The 20452-nt window shown below is 35.0% G+C and overlaps 1 protein-coding gene across 1 annotated transcript in view; it reads left to right on the forward strand.

The window, feature by feature from the left end:
• The window catches only part of EIF3H (eukaryotic translation initiation factor 3 subunit H), an 86925-nt gene that overhangs the window by 18235 nt on the left and 48238 nt on the right, over positions 1–20452 (forward strand). Inside the window, exon 2 of the mRNA XM_036830418.1 lies at positions 1003–1159. Within this exon, the coding sequence (XP_036686313.1) occupies positions 1003–1159 (157 nt within the window). The remainder of the gene's footprint in view (positions 1–1002; positions 1160–20452) is intronic.

The following is a 20452-nucleotide window of genomic DNA, read 5'->3' on the forward strand; positions in this document are numbered from 1 at the left end:
TCAGTAATTGTAACCTGTGTTACTAACTGGTTACCAATGATTTATTTCTGTCAATAATATACTTGTTTTAAATGAAACGCTAATCAGTAAGATACTCATTATCATTTTGTTGTTAGACTTATTTTTTCCCTCGGAGGACTTTCCGTTATATTTTAGACGGTATTGCCCTTTAGTCTTCAGGCCATGGGCTTGTACTGAATAATAGACTACTATTAATAAATACTATGTGCCAAGCACTATTCAAAGCCCATTAATGTATTACCAATCTCATGTTGTAGGAATTATTATTAATCATTACTGTTACTGTGAACTTTTAAATTAATTGCCTGTTCAATGATGTTACCTCTTTATCTTTATGGAAATATTAAAGGAGAGAGTAATAGTAAGAGCTGACTAATCCATTAGAGATTATTTGGTGTATCCTTCTGGTTGAGAAAAATTAGGTAGTGCTAGAGACTGGGTTCTCTTTGTGTTCTCTGTTACCAAGCAGATTCTTCTTAGATACATGTTCCCATTGTTGCTTCCTCTGATTAATTAGATGCTCTGTTCAGGACCCATCTTGAGGTGTTGAGAATTTGTCAGAGGGTTCTGCTTTTAGGTGTTCAGATAATTGAGGTCTTTATCTCTGTGTTTTAATGATACTTTCATCATCTGTGGCAGGAAATTATCTTACTATTAACAAAGGTTAACAGGATCACTTTGTAATGATCTCAGGTTGAGGTGATGTTGTTTGATTTGACTGAAGGAACTCTTGGATGCCAGACCTTTAGGGACCCTTGACTTGAAGGTTGTGATTGCTATACATGGACATCTTTGACATGTCTTCAAATTCCAAGAGTTTCAGATGTACATTTAGACTATGTAAGACTCTATTATTTATGTAAGGGTAAAGGAAATGATTTGTAAGGAATTTGGTTAGGCAAGTTTTATTTTTTCTTTGAAATAAAGGAAGTGTAGACTATAAGATGGTATTTAAGCTTCTTTCTGTTTTTTTTCTTTTAGGTGGTATTAAAGATTATCAAACATTACCAAGAAGAAGGACAGGGAACTGAGGTGGTTCAAGGAGTGCTTTTGGGCCTTGTTGTAGAAGATCGGCTTGAAATTACCAACTGCTTTCCTTTCCCCCAGCACACTGAAGATGATGCTGACTTTGATGAAGGTAAGGGTACTCGTCTTACTGTGTCTTTGCAGTGCGCACAAATGGTTATTAATCCAATGTTCACCATATAATAATCTTGGATAATCTGTTATTGGGAGTCTATCAGGGTAGCCTAGTTCTGAGTTTCTTGAAAAAAAAATTATACAAATTCTCTGAAATGAAGATTTATTATCAAAAACTTCACTAGTTTGACCTTTACTTATTTGGAATTTGTGATTCTGATAATTTGGATAGGAGCTGTGCTGATGTTAACTTTCCCATTATGAAATCAGCTTGCCAAATACATTGTGAAGGACAGGGATTGTCACTGTGTCCAACACCCATTTCCTGCTATAGTATTTGGCTTACCGTTTAAGAAAAGATGAGTTGAGCTATCTACTTCAGAAAGACGGCACTCCTTAAGCATTTCAGGAGCATTTTATTTTTGTGCTACAGGTATAATTGCTTTGTTAGCAAAGGCTAATAGTAGTTAAAAGCTCACCCCAAACGCCAAGGTCAGCATCCTAAAGGATTTAAAAAAAAATGTAGTTGAAAATAATTTCGCACTTGTCTGAACTCTCAGAACTCATTTTGTACATACCTTTTTTTTTAATGGCAGTTAAGACAAATAACATTTATCAGCTTAATTATTTTTAAGTGTACAATAGTGTTAGCTTTATGCCACTTGTTGTGCAGCAGATCTCTAGAACTTCCATTTTGCAAAAACTTAAACTCCATATCCATTGACCACTCCTCCCCTTTTTGCCCTCCCCGAACCCCTAGCAGCCACCATTCTACTTTCTGTTTCTAAGAGGTTGACTGCTTTAGATACCACTTATAAGTGGAATCATGCAGTATTTGTCTTTTTGTGACTGGCTTATTTCACTTAGCTTAAGGTCCTTAAAGCTCATTCATGTTGTAGCATATGGCAGGATTTCCTTCATTTTTAAGGCTGAATAATACTCCCTTGTATGTATATACTATACTTTCTTTTTCCATTCATTCATTGATGGATATTTAGATGGTTTTTACCTCTTGGCTACTGTGAATAATGCTGCAAATGTCTCTTCAAGATCTTATTTTCAGTTATCTTGGATATATAATCTTGTCAGAAGTGGGATTTGCTGGATTGTGTGATAATTCTGTATGTAATTTTTTTTGTAGAACTTTCATAGTGTTTTCCACAGTGACTACACCAGTTGACATTCTCACCAACAGTGCGTGAGGGGTCCTTTTTCTCGATCTTCTTGCCAACACTTGTTATTTGTTGTCTTATTGATGATAGCCATTCCGACAGGTGTGAGGCCATCTTTCATTGTGGTTTTGATTTACATTTCCTTGATATTAGTGATGTTGAGCATCTCTTCATATGCTTGTTGGCCATTTTTATGTTTTCTTTAGAAGGAGAAATATCTATTCAAGTCCTTTGCTAATTTTTTAGGATTTCTTTTGTTGTTGTTGCTCAGCTGAAGGAGTTCTTTATATATTCTGGATATTAACTCCTTCTTGTATATATGGTTTGTAGATGTTTTGTTCCTTTCACTCTTTTGTTTCCTTTGTTGCGCAGAAGCTTTAATATAACTTGACTTATCTATTTTTGGTTTTGTTGCCTTTGCTTTTGGTGTAACATCCAAGAAACCATTGCCAAGACCAATGTTATGAAGGTTCTTCTCTGTATTTTCTTCTAGGAGTTTTATGCCAGTGCCGTACTCTTTTGATTATTGTTGCTTTGTAATATGTTTTGGAATCAAGAAGTGTGAGGTCTCCAACTTTATTTTTCTTTCTCAAGATTATTTTGGCTATTTAGGGTCCTTTGGGATTCCACACAAATTTTAGATGGTTTTTTCCTATTTCTGCAAAAAAAAAAAAAATGCCATTGGGATTTTGATAGGGATTGCATTGAATCTGTAGATCACATTGGGTAGTATGGACATTTTAACAATATTAAATCTTCTAGTCCATGAATACAGGCTGGATGTCTTTCCATTTATGTGTGTCGTCTTTACTTTCTTTCAGCAGTGTTTTGTAGTTTTCAGTGTACAAGTGTTGTGCCGCATTGGTTGAGTTTGTTCCTAAGTATTTCATTCTTTTTGGTGCTATTGTAAATGAGATTGTCTTTTAAGTTTCTTTTTATCATTCATTTTCTATATAACTTTTAATTGATCAACTTTAACTTTGATAAAATGTTATCTCATTTGACTTCACATCCTTATAGTACCTTGAACATTTAATAACACAAAGTATATTCTTACTGAGGTTAATACCTTGATATTTCAGTTTGGTCTGCACATCTTTTTTGCGTTAAGATAATACTTCTAGAAACTAACCAAGGCTGTTTTATTTTAGGCACTTAAGTATTTGCATTATTAAAAAACTTTCGTGCAATATGCATTTTATTTTGTTTTATTTTAAGCCAGTCAGGGTCTCCTTGTTTCATTTGAACTACTGTAATATTAATATTAAATGTGTGTAATACTCACATAGGATTATGGTTGGGATTTCTCTTCAGTCTGTTTTGGCAGTATTAAGTTATCTCTATTCCCATATTCACCAGCCTATCTGGAGATACTTAATTATAATTCAGTAATAACTATTTTAGATCTGGAAGACAAGGGAGAAGACCAGGGATTGTTAGCACAATTTCTTTGATTTACAAGTTAGGAGCCTGAGAGGTTCATTTGAAGTGACTTACTCAGTTTCCTTGTTAGTGGCACAGTTGGGAGCAGAATCCATTCCTGAACAGTTTGCGTTGTCACGTGGCTTTCTTGGGTAATTAATTTTGTTTTATAAAATTCTCAATTTAGAATATGAGCAAGAAATAGCTGTTCAGTGCAAATATGGTAGATGAACAAAGCAAAATGTCTGACTAATTTTAGATCTTGATCATTGGAAGCTAACTTATTTTTCCTGTTTTTAAAAAAAAAATTTTTTTTATTATTAGTCATCCATTTTATACATATCAGTGTATACATGTCAATCCCAATCGCCCAATTCATCACAGCACCACCCCCCCCCCCCCGCCTCTTTCCCCCCTTGGTGTCCATATGTTTGTTCTCTACATCTGTGTCTCAATTTCTGCCCTGCAAACCGGTTCATCTATACCATTTTTCTAGGTTCCACATATATGTGTTAATATACGATATTTGTTTTTCTCTTTCTGACTTAGTTTACTCTGTTTGATAGTCTCTAGATCCATCCACATCTCTACAAATGACACAATTTCGTTCCTTTTTATGGCTGAGTAATATTCCATTGTGTATATGTACCACATCTTCTTTATCCATTTGTCTGTCGATGGGCATTTAGGTTGCTTCCATGACCTGGCTATTGTAAATAGTGCTGCAATGAACATTGGGGTGCATGTGTCTTTTGGAATTATGGTTTTCTCTGGGTATATGCCCAGTAGTGGGATTGCTGGGTCATATGGTAATTCTGTTTTTAGTTTTTTAAGGAAGCTCCATACTGTTCTCCATGGAAGCTGACTTCTTTTATGGACTTGAGATAATTGGCCTTTGTACCTTTTCATTAACATGTGCTTTAAGAAGCTCATTAAAAAATGGTTTAATAACACCAAGATTAGAACAGACTTCAATTTAATGTTAAATAATAAAAAAAAATTACAGGGCATTGTTTGCTGTATATTATATGTGCATTTCCTATAATCATTTACTCTACATAGTTGAAGGTTTTATCAGTCCCATTTTCCAGATTAGGAAACTGAGGCCAACTTGTCCAGAATCATTTAATTGGCAATTGGTAGAATAGGGATTGAGATCTTTGGGTTCCTGGTCCCAAATCCCATGATTTTCCCACTAAAATGGTGTTGATTTTAGAAATTTAATGAAGTAGAAGCCAGTGATTAAAGGGTGTTGAGTGCAGAGCATCATTATTCTATATCATAAATTTGTTTTTGGGAAAAACAACTGAATTTGAATTAGATTTTCTTGGTTTGCCTTTGGAAGCTAGTAGGTTTTGCCATTTTTCTTATGTATGTGAATAATCTAAGGCAATGCTCTGTATTTCTTCATAGCCTCCTGTAGTAGTTTTAAATTTTAGGTTCTCTCACTTAATCCATTTATTTAAGTTTTTTCGATGTGAACCATTTTTTAAAGTCTTTATTGAATTTGTTACAATATTGCTTCTGTTTTATGTTTCGGTGTTTTGGTGGAGAGGCATTTGGGAATCTTAGCTCCCCGACCAGGGATTGAACCCGCACCCCCTGTATTGGAAGGCGAAGTCTTAACCTCTGGACCGCCAGGGAAGTCCCCATTTATTTATCTTAATGGGCATTGGTATGCAGTCACCATTAGATGTTTATCAAACCTTGATAAAAGCTAAATTTTCCCATTATAGTCCTGCATGTTGATTATTTTAAATCATGCTAAAGTAAAGGCCTGTTGTTTTGCTTACTGCTATTCTGGTATTATATGCTTGCTAAAACTAGTATTTATTCAGGGAAGGATCTTTTCCTCTGCTTTTCACCCTATGGAAGTAAAATACTCACCGAACATTTAATAAGTTTAGTGATTATGTATTTCGAGTTGTGTTAGGTTGGTTTTTTTTGGTTTGTGTGTTTCTGTGCCTCGTGTAAAGTTGAGATTTCTAATCTGTGGTCCAAAAGAGAGATGTTTTAAATTAGGGCCTGGCAAATTTTGATCTGTGGGCCTGCTTTTGCATATAAAGTTTTATTGAAACACTCTCATGCCCATTCACTTATGTATTTTCTGTGGCTGTGTTCCTGCTACAGTGGCTTAGTTGAGTAGTTGTGACAGAGACCATATGGGCACCGAGCCTGAATTTTTTTTTTTTTTTTTACTGTCTGGTTCTTTAAGAAAGTTTGACTATTTCTTTTTTATATATAACTTTTTCTTGTTATTTTCCTGCTCTCAAAAGTTAAAGATAGCTCCTTCTTTTCATCATAAATTGATGGCTTTTTGTTTGTTACTTATTTCTTCTAGATGTTGCCCTTGACATTGACTCTCATCCAGAATGTATTATGGGCACTGTAATGAAAATGCTGGTATTATCAGGTGTTTGTTTCTCTGATGCACCTGGAAGGTATCAGAATGGTATTCACTTTAATTTTAATGCATTTTTCTTTTCAAAAAAATCCCACATATTATTGATATTTGTGGGAACTGTCTGTGGATAACAGGGAAGAAAGGCTTTCAATTAATGGTTGTAGACTTGTGACCAGGTATTGTGGAAAGGTAGTGGTATGAGGCCTGAAAACCCGGGTGGAAATTTCAGCTCTATACTTAGGATCTGTGTGACGCCGAATAATTCACTTCTGAACCTGTTTTTATCTGACTCGCTAATGTTTTTCATCAAGCACGTATTAATTGCTTATATACTGAACATTGGGAACATAGCTGAAGGATAATTTCCTTATGAGATTAACTTTCTGAGTAGTGATACCATGGATGATGTTACAATAAGCTGATACAGAAAACAAGAAACATTTGTGGCATGAAGTTTCTCTTGTTTCTTTCCATGAATTCACATTTTTTTTTTGCATATGTGATAACTTCTCCTTTGAGTGGTTTAAATCTCGATAAACTTTTATGTTACAGAATTTACTTTCTAGAGAGATAATATGCTCATATTAGAGAATATATGATATTTAAAAAATTAAGTAGAAAAACTCATATTAAAATTCCCATTAGGGGGCACTATTATCAAGCTTAGGAGAACTGGAGACTAATTTGTTTTCTCAGACATGCAACCCGAGGCTTGCTGAAAGGGAAAAATATTTTCATCCGATAAGATTCAGATACTGTTTTATACAACTGAATTCCTTAAATATGTTATAAAGTGCAGTGAATTAAACACAGATCCAATAACTCACTGTCTTGTTTTTCAGCAGACTAAATCAATATAATATTGCAGGTGATACAAGAAGCTTACTTTATTCTGCATCAGAGCCAAATCCATAATTTTCATATTTGGAATAGACAATTTTTTAAATTTTGCTCCTTTAAGTCAGTCACAAAGGATGATCCTTGGCCTTCAAATAAGTTTCTTTCAGAAATGAAGCATGAAGACTGTATTGTGCTACTAAAATGCAGTTAGGGGAATGAAGTGATGCCTAACTGAGACAGTATTGACGTGTGCAGCATGTGTAATTACTGAAGTAATTCCACACAGTGAAGTGATATGTACACACACATAGCTCTTAACCTCTCTGTTTATTTTCAGGTACTTGAAAATTATTTTCTTAAACTCAAGTTTAGTGTTAGAGCAGGAAACACTACTAAAGACTGTGTTATACGCTATCATTTTATCATTAAGCTACCAACAGAAGAGCAGTAAGTAGTATCGTCTTAAACAGACTCTTCAAGGGCTAAAATAAGAATTGACAAAAATGTAATTAAAATAAATGTAATCACAGTAATTTTTCATGGCATAGGTGTTATTTTTCTGTCACTGGGTTCGGAGAGAGTGGGTTTGTATAGTTATATTACTTGCAATACTTTCTGCATAGGTAAGCTATATTTTACACTGGAGAAAGTCTCTGCTTAATTACTTGCTTCCTGAAGTCTCGCCTTCCTTCTCCTTAGTTTGCTTGCAGCCCACACCGAGTGCAGAACTGCTTTAACCCTAGCTGATGATCACTATTTCGGCTTTGTATTGCTTTTGAGTTCAGGGAAGGGTTGAGTCAGAATGGAGAAAGCTTTTCATGTTTTTTCAGACAGATGGGGACATTTTGTAAAAAGACATGATGTTTACTTATTATTTTGTATTATCTTCCATCTGTATGAACAGTCATTGATCACTGTGGTCTGTTCGACAGATTTCGTTTTTTTAAAAATCCTGTTTTATTGCTTTTTCCCCCCCCAAAGAGCTTTTCTTGGTGGAAATATTGGAAATATTATATATAGATAGTTTTGAAGTGTGTTTTGAAACTTACTGGAGAAGTAGGAGCATGTGTACTTTGTGACCTCAGATCATCAAGTGGAGGTATGATAATGTTTCAGATATCAGAAAAAAAATTCCTTTTCAGCTTTTATCCAGCAAATTGCATTGAGTAGGTGGTGAAAAAAAATTACATTGAGTGGGTGGTGAAAAAGATACAGATATGAAATCCTAGTTACTGCTTTGAAAGATTTTAAGTGGGAGAGACAAGTGTGTAAATAAAGAATTGTGAAACAGAATTACTCTAAGTCTAATGTGAGGAAGGGAAAAAATAATGGCAACACTCAGATATGAGCTACTAATTCCTTTTGGAGGATGACGTCACAGGGGAGGTAAAGTTTGAGTTTGTAGGTGGTTATTAGTTGCATTTTAAGTAATTTTTAAGGAAGTTATGTCTTGTGAGTTTGTTCCAATTATTCACATTTCTGGGCCCTCATAAATACCACAAGCATCTCTAGAATTTAATATATATTCATTTTGGCATATTTATTGTTTAGAGCTAATTATGTTCCTTGATAATATTTTTCAGATTTTGTTGCTGATTTTATATTAGGTGGAGAAGTTGTTTTTGACATCTAGGCTCTTTCGATACGTAAAAAGATGCGTGACAATAATAATTGAGTGCCTTGTTTATAGAAACTCAGGACCCATGCTGCAGTTAGCTCTATTTAAAATATTTAATAAATATTTAAATAGGATACTTAATAAATTTTAAATATTTATTAACCTATTTCATATATATTTCATTTTAAATGAAACATTTTATAGTCAGGTAACTAGAGAGAATCTGTACACTGAATTATGGCACAGTTCTCCAGGGTACTGATGTCTTTGTTGTTTTTCATGGTAGTATTTTGAAAATGTTAAACCATTCACATTGAGTGAGTTATCACTGAATATTCAGGGTAATGAACTTTAAATTATTGCTTAAATTATTTTGCTCACTCAGAAAGCTATAGTTTGAGATTTGAAACTAACTTAAAAACCTTAACCTTACTTTATATGTTTAGTTTTTGGCTTATTAGGGTGATTAGAATATGAGAAGTAGAATCCAGATATAAAGCATCAGTCCTGATTATTTTTATGCCTTTTTTGTTCTCTCAGTTTGGGCGTCTCAAGATTTTAAATACAAGAGTAGGAACAAAGTCTGACTTCATTTTAAAAGCTTGAAAAATATTTTTGTGTTTATTGCATGTTTTAAAATTTAGGGTTTTTTTCCCCCTTTTAAATGAGAAACTCCTGTGCATGGAAGGATATACTATTGAAAATGTGGTCAAGGTAAAAGATTTTTCTGCTTTAAGAAATTAAAGTGCTTTACACTGTACCCTCCCTCGGTCCCTAAAGCGTAAGTGCTATGGTTTGGAAAGAAGCCAAGTAAAACCTGTTCAAATTTTGTCCAGACTTAAAGTAATACTTTAAGATTTGAAAATTACAGGTGGATACAATACTTAAATAGTATTTAAAATTCCTAAGTTTCCCAGGTCTAAAAATGTAATCCTTAAATTACTATTCCCAGTGGTTTAAATTTTAATTAAATAAAAATTGCCTTACTTTTGAACCACAGCGACATTAGGTATAGATATTTGAATTTATTACTAAACTTTAAGGTAATAACCATTAGAAATGAACTGTTTTGGCACTAATTAAAATGTCAGAAAGCCACAGCTACAGTGTGTAATCAAAGATCCTTGCTATTTCTGTTTTTCCAAAAATGGTCCTAACCATCACAGTTCAAGCTAGCTTCCTGTCTTGCCCTGGAGAAATGCTACCTGGCTTCACCCCCCCAATTAAATACATTACCTGATCTGCAAGTTTTATAGATTGATAGATTACTTACAGTTAGATTTGACGTTTTGGTACTAATAGTGAGTTTTGCAAACTGCCCTTTAATATAGAGTGATATCTTAGTCATGCCAGTGAAGCATTCTGTTTGTTTTGTTTTCATCTCTCTAGGTGAAATTTTCATAGCTCTTGAAACTTTTATCTGTTTGAGGTTACTCTTCAAGGCTTACCTATTATCCGTTTCAGACAGGTGTTTTCATACCTTTATCCCTTTTCAACATGAGGATTATTTGCTGCCTTTTTTTTAAATTGGTAATTTTTACTCAGTACATTTTGGATGCTTTCTGATACATTTGAGAACAAAGACAATATTTATTTTGACTTAAGTAACAATATAACGGCATAGGTTTATAATGCAACCCTACATCTCCCCCCTTCTTCCCCCCGTACATCTTCACCCTTTGTTTTCTCTAATATGTAACCTACAGACATTTTAATATACAGACAGCCTTTCTTCCCTCCTTGATCGGTGAGAGGATCACAAAAATTACTCCAGTGGTCTTTGCAGAAATGTGTCTGTCTTGTTGCTGTTTTGTAGAATTGGATAGGTGAGGACCTTGTGGACATGGTTTTTGGCGGCAGGCTACCCGTCCCACAAGCAGCAACAGTGGTTGTTAAGAGTCAGGCAGCAGAGTCCTAGTTAGGGAACTTTGGACTTGGGGCACGTGTCAGCAGACCAAGCAGGCAGCAAAGGCAGCAGCACTCCACAAATAACAGTTGTCCTCACGCTACTGTAGCTTCCAGGCTCCTCTGTTCTCACTCTACCTTCTCCTTTTCTTTTCTTTCTTTTATTCCTTTGTTATTCATTCATCAAGTCAGTATTTCAGTGGGAACTTTGTGCCAGGCATTTCCACTGGCCATTTTGTGCCTGTATCTGCTAAGGATATTTTCTGAAGTGTTCGTTGAAGAACTTAGCTGTTCTGAGCAATGTGTTTGACTTGAAGCATGGGGAGATTTGTGAGCACATTACGTTAGTGAAACCAGATTATTGTATAAAGTGAAGATTATGTTGCTATTCAGGTGCAAGTGTCTAGAAAAATTTTTGTGTAGTTGGAGAATGACTTGGGTTTATAAACATGTGTCTGCAAGCCTACACATCTCCAAGTTTGCGATTCAGAGTGATTCCATTATTTCGTAACTTAATTTGGTTCCTAAAGATTTGTAAGCTCATCATGTTTTTCATTTTCATATTAGAAATATTTTATTTTTATTTTTGATCTCACTTGGTAGGGACTCCCGAACCTTTAGATGAAAATTTCTCTGTCAGTAATTTTTAATCTGTAATCAAATGTACTCAGTTTTAAAAGTCTATTAGCAAGACTCTTTTTGGTGAGGTGAACTATTTCTTCTTAATTTTGAAATTTCTTGTTTTCCTCTTCATAACACTCTTATCACCACTCCTACCTTGAAAACACAGATAAAACAAAACATTAAAAAGATTCATTACTAGAAGAGAGTGAAGGGTTGTATGAAGAGTGGTGATATGACACCTTTATGGGTATTAGCCATTTTCCCTGGTGAATGAATGAGGAATGGGACGGTATAGACATACTGTGAAATGTTAAAATCACGGTAAGCATGTCTGGGTTACTTCCCTGCTCCTGTAGGAGATGTTTTACATGATGAACCGTGAGAATGATGTTTTGCTATAATCCAGATTTGTATTTCGTTCTCGTCTCCTCATCCTATGGGCAGCCTGATAAAAAATAAGTAGTAGCCAATTCCATATATATGGAAATGGTGTGTGTACACATTTACCATTATAGCTGTTAGTTGAGAAAAAAATTTAAATCATTTTTATACAGCTCTTGCAAACTTTCTGAAAGGCATAAAAGGAAGGGAATTTAGATTGAGTTCTGGTAAAGTTCTGGTTTATTACTGATTGTAATCATTTGTCTCTAGCCTCAATTTAAACATTTGCAGAGTGGATCACAGTAGGAACTTTTGTGATTCTTTTTGCACGTGGGAAACTGAAGCCCAAAGAGGCCCAAGTTTAAAATGAGTGGCTAATCCAGAACTAGAAATTCCAACGTGCCCATCTAATATGTAATTCACCACAATTTAGGAGGGTTTTCAGTAATGCCAGTATTTTGTTGAAAGCACTGTGAGTGATATAGATGCATGCAATTGTGACTTCTAGGCATGATGTATTTACTTAAAAGTGACTTCTTGTTGTTATCATTTACTGTCAGCACAGCTGGAATCAAATGTTTGTTCAATTAAACACTAGACTCAGAAAGTTTCTTAAGTTTCTGCCTGTATACTAGGTATTAAATTAAAATGAAGGGCAATTCTAACCTTTAGGTCAACAGAAAATTAGTGGTTGTTGAATATATACAGTCACCTCCGGCACTCTAAGACCATTTCAGTGCTGAAAGAATGGAGAAACTAATTGAAAGTATAAATTGATCTGGGTGGGTTAAGGGAGGAAAAACACGTTCTTATTAAATGCTGTTGAATGCAATTACAAACAATAGGTTGAATAGATGGTTTAATTTGACTTAGGAGATCAGCCTCTGACTGATGACACAGGAAGACTTTCTAGAATACATTGCTTTGCAGATGACTTAGACAATACTGATAAAGCTTGTCATGTGAATTTCCTTCTTTACTGAGTACACAGTATGCTTAAGTGATATGTTGTGCAATGCTTCCAATCTGCTGTGACTGCCATCTGCGCAAGCAGAGTGAGAGAGAAGAGAACGTGGAAAGGAAATGGATCAGTTAGTAAGTTGTAAGGAATCTGTGTGAACACTGGGTGCCACTCATGAAACACGAAGCAGTGAGTGATTTTCCTTTGTAACCAGTACAACCAGCTGTCTGTAAACTGGAGGCTTGCGATGCATTCAGCTCTCAACTTCCCCTTTTGGATGTTGTGGTACCTATGCTTGAGACCAACTAGAAAATCCAGGGATAGCAACCATGATCATGCCAGCCTCTTATTATTTTTCTCTATTTTTTTTTTTTTTGATAAAATCTTTTTGCTGCTTCAGTGTTTGACACCATTGTTGAGGTAGATTTAATAATGCTAGCTAGCATTTTTATGTTGCCTAAATGGAATCTTTTTGGAAACAAATTATGCCATAAAACAAGTTCCCTGAGAAACAATTAAGTACTTGAAAAAAGGTCAGTAAGACCTATAGATGGGAAAATTGCTTCAAAATCTTAAAAGTTGCAACCAACAGGGAACCAACCATATGAATGATGGAGAAGTTGTATATGGGTAAGAGGAGTTGACTGGCAGAATCTATCCTGTATACCTTTGTCAGTGAGTAAATCTCTTATTTGACTTTGAGGCTTATAACTTGTAAAACAGTTCTTTGTGTGTGCATATGGTTACCTTTTTGATGTAAACATATGAGCTCTTATGAAACTGTTAATCATGAGTCATCTGGTACCTCCTTAGGAATTAACATAACCTTATATAGATGACTAATAATACAAAGCCACTGTGGTTTCTGTGGTTTTACCAACCATGGCTCTAGTTCTAAAACATTTAAAATGAGACTTGCTCCCTCTTTAAAAATTTTTTTGGACAAAGAGATGTCTTATCAGAAAACTGCAGTAACTTAAGCAGATCCATAACTGGAGGGAATTAATAACAGAAAGTTTTTGTTGACACCAGGAAGTAGATTAAATAGTGCAATTGTGGTAATGAGTACCGTATATGATAAGCTTGAGCCACCTGGGTTTTATTAGGGTGCTTGATACTTTGATCACAATATTATTTCAAGGCTTGTCTATTTAAATTGCTAAGGTTTCTTGTCATCTTTGTGATTTAGACCATAATTTCTTTCACTGCAAAGAGATTTTTTTAAAAGAAAGGCTCTGGCCAAGCTGAGATTCTGGGGAGGTGCAAGTTCAACAGCTAAGCGAACCTTAGAACGAGAAAACCTTTTAAACAAAATTAAAAGCTTGAAAGTGCAGCAGTTGAGTATCAAGTTCATCCGACCTTGCTTCTCTTTAGTTTTTTGCTTGGATCATAATTACACTTTTGTTTATCCTGTGGTAGTGGAGCACTATAATGCTGTTTGGTGTAATTCAATTAATTATTGTTTGATATAAATACATCCATTTAAAATATATATTTCATGTCTTGAGAATGTAGTAACTAACTGCTATCGGTTTCCCTTCAGCTGGTATTAAGTGGTTTTGATGAGCATCTTTGAGAATTTATGGAAAGATTTTTAACTACTTCACCCATAATGAATGAATTATACTAATCACAGAATTTAATTTGTTTGATAAATTGTCGTGCTTTGTCTTTGAACTTGAAATTTTAAACTTTAGCTAGTCTATTAATATAGATCAATGAAATTTTTAGTCATCAAAATCAACAGACTTTCCTTCCACTAATTTTAGAAATAGTCTTTCACAGGTATTTAATAGTATCTTTGTTGTGGAGTTAAGCAAATGTTTCGGCTTAGGAAAATAAATATTCATTTGGACTAGTAAATGGAGGACAGGGAAGATTTTAATAACTTAAGATATTGTTGTCCTTAGCATGATAGTAATAATAATCATTATTAAAAGTGCTGTTTTGAAAATTTACATGTAAAATGCTTTGTACATTTATTGATGTGCTGATTAATTTTCACTGTCTTGATTTTTGAGCACTCTTACAACTATTGTAGTTTGGCTTGAAGTTTCCATGTCCCAGTGTAACTTTTAAGCCTGGTGAAGGGCACTTAAAAATATAATGGTCTTCTTTTAATATACCTGATTTGCCCTTGGTACTGAAAGACGTATGGAAGTGATAATCAACAGCCTTTTTGTTTTCCCTGATAAGACAAAGGAGAAAAGTGTTAAAAATAGGAAGAGATTTGAGCGTTGGAAAGATTGCTTACCAAGAGTTTGTAACTTTCTGTTTTTAGAAAGTAGGGTAGTACTTTTAAGTTTTAGAGGTTTGTGACTCATTGAGGAAAGGTGAACTCATACAAAATGAAGAGGCGTAGATTTAGGGACAAGCATGTGATACAAACATAGGAAAGTGAGGTCTGTCACTTAGAGCAAAGACTTAGTTTGGGGAAATGGTCTGAAATAATAATAGATAGGGTCAGATTATGGAAGACAGAGTGCTTGAAAACGAGGCTTAGACTTGAAACAGTTGTGTTTCATTCTGGGTTCCCCAGCAGAGGTGTAAGGGTATAAAATCAATATTTTTTTGTCTAGAGGCAGGAAAAACAGATGGATAATGAAGGTTTGAATGAAATGTGAGCAGTAGCATTAAGAATGAAAAGGTGAATACTAGAGAGATGGAAGAAACTGTAAAAGGTTGAGCTCAAGGTTATACACATATTTTGAGGGCTTGACTTCATGTATCAAATAGCTTTAATACCTGACATATTCTAGAAGAATTAAATCCTGTTTGTCATCCCTTTTCCTCTTGAATAATTTGTAAAAAGCACCCCCGTTCTGTGATAATGGTATGTATGACAGAGCAGGTGGGTACAGTAAATGTGAGCTGTTGATAAACGGCAGGGCAATACGAGCTTTACTAAAATATTAAATATTTAAGATTTTTCAATTCAGGGAGCTTTCGGGGCCATTTTGAAAAGTACATGCATTGTTTGGAATAGTCAATATGATATAGATGTGGATTGATATTTTTAGGGCTGTCTTAAGGAGAGAGGATTGATCTTTACTATAAAGCTCCACAGGGCAGAACTAAGATCTTCTAAAAATAGAAATAAAGAGTAAAGTAGATTTACTTCACTCTTCCAACAGAACTGTCCGTTCATGGGATGGAATTCTTTAGACAGTTGTGTCCTGTCTTGAGAATAGTTTTTACAAGTTGGTGAATTCATTCATTCATTTAAAAGATATTTACTGAGTGCCAGCTACCGCAGGAACTTTGCCAGATATTGAGGGATAACATAATGAACACGTTGAGGAGAGAGACATAAGACAGTTAACCAGATAAAGTAATTACAAATTGTGTTAAGTAGTGTGGAAGAAATAAACAGATGCTTTAGCGGGTGGTGCCCCACCTTAAATGGGTCCCTCCCCGAGTCCCTGATACTGAGGTGTATTCAGCTGTGTGAGAGCCAGGAGTAGAGGAAAACGAAGTGTGAAGGCCCTCCCTGAGGTGGGAATGAGCTTGCCATTGTTTAGCAACTTTTAGAAAGCTAGGCCGTCTGAATAAATCCTTCTGAGTGAGAAACAAGGGGCTGTGTCATTCAGAGCCTTATAGGAATTTAGGTTTTGTTTAGTAAGCAGCAAGAGGCTACTGAACTGAAGGGTTTTAAGTTAAATGGTTGAGTTAATGACTGTCATGTTCTTTATAATTCTGTGACTTAATCTAAGACTTATTTTTCTTCTTGGTGGTGTATTTGAAATATTTATGAAAACTCAGCTTGGTGATTGAATGCATTGGTGATAGTGTTTATTCCAAGGAAGTTTATCTGTGGCTACTAGATAACTTTTATGAACAAATTTGTCTGGAGTTTTTATTTTTTATTAACTTTTTTATTTTGGAAAAATTTGGGGTGTACTGAAAAGTTGCGAAGATAGTTCAGAGAGTTTTCCTATAGCCCTCAACCCGGCTTCCTCTAATGTTATCATCTTACATTCCTGTGGTACATAAGCGTAACTAAGAAACCAACTTTGGTACATTACTGTTAACTAAACTCCAGCCTTTATCCAGATTTCACCAGTTTTTCCATTAATGTCCTTTGCTTTTCTGGGATCCAGTCCAGGATACCACATCACATTGCTTTTAGTTGTTGGGTCCCCCTAGTCCCCTCTGGTCTGCGGCCATTTCTCAGTTCTTTCCTTGTTTTTCATGATATGGGTAGTTTTGAGGAGTACTGATTAAGTGTTTTGTAGAATGTCCCTCAGTTTGGGTTTGTCAGATATTTTTTCATGATTAGACTGGAGTTTTGAAGGGTAAACCCATAACGGTGAGTGCTCTTCTTATTACATCCTGTTGGAGGGTAGAATGTTATCCACATGACATCACTAGTGATGCTAACTTTGGTCACATGGGTATGGTGGTGTCTGATATCCTTTTTGAATTATCACTCTGTCTTGGAAGTCTTTATAATTTACGGAAGCATTAGGACATTGATGTTTTGGTTGAAAAAGTAGAGTTTCTCTCTTGGAAGAAACAACTCAACTTTTCTCCTTATACTGTCTATTCCTAATAGTGTAATAGCTAAACAACATGGGTAGAGTTATGTATTATGTGCCTTAATATGTAACTTTTCACAGTTTAGATGAACTTTTTTTTTTACTTTTATGCTATACCATCTCAGACATACTATTGGGTATCTAAATTCATTCAGGCCAGTTGGGATCTATCTCTGACAGAATATGAATTAGATGTTGGAGAACATTCATTGTAGCTCATCAGTACTTCAATATCAGGAATATTTGATGCAGGAATTAACATTTCCCCTGTGTGATCCTACGCAGTGTTATTGGCAATAGTTTGTATCCACTTCAAAATGCCTTTTGTACAGAGGAACTTGCCAAACTTTTACATTTGGTGTGAACACAACTTTGTCCACTGACATAGAGAGACGTCATGAGAGCTGACATAGAATATACTACCACTGTGAGAGCTACACAGTGTTATACAGTCTATGAAATTATTTGAGAGATGAAGAAAAAAGGCTTGAAATAATTAAAAACCAGCCTTAAATAGCTTGTGTTTTCTTTGGGATGTTTGAAACATTTCAGCTTTTAAACTACTAGATTTTGAGCTTTCCAGTTAAGAAAATAAGAAAGGATGTACAGCCATCCCTTGGTATCCACGGGGGATTGGTGCTAGGGCCTCCACAGTGAATACCAAAATCCACGGATGCTCAAGTTTTTTATCTTATATATTCTTATTTTGGAACCTTCTGGAATTATTTTCCCCCTTCCCTGAATACTGTCAGTCTGTAGTTGATCGAATCCACAGATGTCGAACACGGGGGATATGGAAGCCTGCCTGTATTGAAATTTTAGGGACATTCCTTTGATTTCCGTTTTCTGCAGTTCTTAAACTTTTGTTTGATTATTGACTCCAAGTATCTCTTCATATTTGTTGACTAACCTTATTACTCTTCTGTGTATGGGGAAAAAAGCAATTGTACATCAAGATTTTACTATTATTAGTAAAATAGGTATTTCCCCTAGCTATTAGTAGGAAGAAATTGTCTTTTTTCTCTTTTTAACTGGGAAAGATCACTAAAAAGTAAAAATCTTGAAAGTTAGCCACGGGGAGGCAGTAGTCTTTGAATGTTGTCATCATCATCACCATCATCATTATTGTTGTATTGGTAATGATAACATTACAACCTCAGTTGTAATGGCTAACATTTATTGAGCACCTATCAAGTGCCAAAAATTGTGTTGAGCATTTGGTATGCATTAAATATAATCCCCATGGCTACTTTATGAAGTCAGTACTGTACTATTCCCAGGCAATACTTGGTTATATACAAATGGCTCGTATAGGAAATGATTTCAGCAGAGGAAGTCACTTCAGCACTAGGTTGGAACTAGTGGAATTTGCACTAGATCTTGAAGATGTGTGGTTCCTGCTTCTCTGTCTGACATGTCCTTCGACATCACCCTCAATTTCCCCCCTAATATGCCAGCTGTGCTAAACCACTTGTTTTCTACCCAAACCAAGATCTGTCTTGTTCCTGGTTAGTGGATTATTCTGTTCTCTTAATTTGAAATAATTTTAGATTTACAGAAATTGCAGAGAGTTCTGGTATACCCTTCACCAGGTTTCCCTTACTGTTAACATCTTATATAACCATAACATCTTACATAACCATGATGTTGTCAAAACTAAGAATTGGGGCCATTAACTAAAGTACAGATTTTATCTAGATTTCTCCAGTTTTCCTACTTATGTTCTTTTTCTGTTCCAAGGTTCAATCCAGGATACCATGTTGCATTTAGTTGTCATGTTTCTTTAGTCTCCTGCAGTCTGTGCCTTTTCCTTGTTTTTCCTGACCGTGACATTTTGAAAAGTACTAGTATCAGGTCTTTTGTCCACTGTCTGTCAGTTTGGGTTTGTCTGATGCTTTCTCGTGGTTAGATTGAGGTTGTGGAATTTGGGGAAGAATACAAAAGAAGTGCCTTTCTCATCACATCATATCAGGGGGTACATCATCTCAACATGTTTTAGTACTGGTGATACTAACCTTGGCCGCTCAGTTTAGGGGGTGACTGCCAGGTTTCTCCACTGAATATTTACAATTTTTCCCTAGAAGTGAGTTACTACTCAAGAGGAGGGGAGTTAAGTTCCACCTCCTGGTGGGACAAGTAGCAAAGAATTTTTGGAGGTAAGTGAAAAACACCCCAGTAATTAATAAATATTATGAAGACTATCAGGATTAATCTTAATTATCTTTTTCAATTATTCACTTTTATTAGACTGGATGTTTATTGAGCTCAGGAACTAAGACTGATGTATTGTTTCTCTTGTATGTAGAACAGTGGCATATGGTAAATGCTCAATAAAATATTTGTTGAATGGCTAGAACCAAAAAAAGGAGATTGTAAATTGCACACAAAGCTAAATTAGTTAAACTTGATCCTTTAGGTAGTGGAATAGTATTAACAGTGTTTGAATAATGTGACAAAAAATTTTACTGTTTTAGTTTCCTTCGTTTTAATTTTGTTTGTGATTGAAGAATAGATTCTTCCCTAATTTTAACATATTTAGAAAAAGTATTTTTTTTTTCTTAGCTTTGAAGGAGAACTGATTAGAATAAAGAAATTTAACAAAATAAATTTAGGCCAGAAGTCTTATTATATGATAGTTGGTTGAATGTTTTGAGCATACTCTATATTTAGAAGGGTGGATTTAACTTGGGAAAGCATATAATTTCTAAGTAAATTAGCAGTGATAGAAAAATCCCATCCCATTTCTCAAAAAAGGTGTTTAAAAGTTACAAATGTTATGTTTAACCTAGCTTTTGCAATATAAATGGACTCTCTGAACCCCAAGCATGCTAAATTTAACTTCCATATTGGATGCCGGTTTTACTTATGGATGCTTCTGGCTTCCCTTCAAACTGTATAAAGCTTTTTTTTTTTTTAAAGACTGTCAGTTGATCCACTAAAAACAGGAACAATAAACCATACTTGCATTTGACCATTGGTGTTTTTGCTAAGTAGTGACTAAAAGGCGAAGAGGAGTTTTCTTTAAGAAGATGTTGAAGACTTCAGGAGATTGACGATTGGTTAATCAGTTGGATAATCTTTTGTTTCAGCTGCTGTTGCCACCATCCCACTAAGGATGAGTTTTGTTATCTGCTTTTTTCCGTAGATGGTTAAGCAGTCTTGCTCCAATGCCAGATTATCGTTGGCTACTTGAGACTGTTAAAATACTGTCTTCTCTTTCATTATTTCCATTAAAAAAAAACTACACTGTCAATTTGCCATTGATCTTAAGGGCCCTTGCCATTCGAAGAGAATAATCAGAGCACCTATGTGTTCATTTAAATAAACTGTTAAGGAAAAAGTTTGTTGAGCTTAGAGGAGTCAAATGTCAAGTGTTTTACTGATGACGAAAATTGTTGGGAAATTGAATTATGAAATGGATGGAAA

This window comes from Balaenoptera musculus, chromosome 17, assembly GCF_009873245.2.
Source record: "Balaenoptera musculus isolate JJ_BM4_2016_0621 chromosome 17, mBalMus1.pri.v3, whole genome shotgun sequence".
NCBI lineage: Eukaryota > Metazoa > Chordata > Mammalia > Artiodactyla > Balaenopteridae > Balaenoptera > Balaenoptera musculus.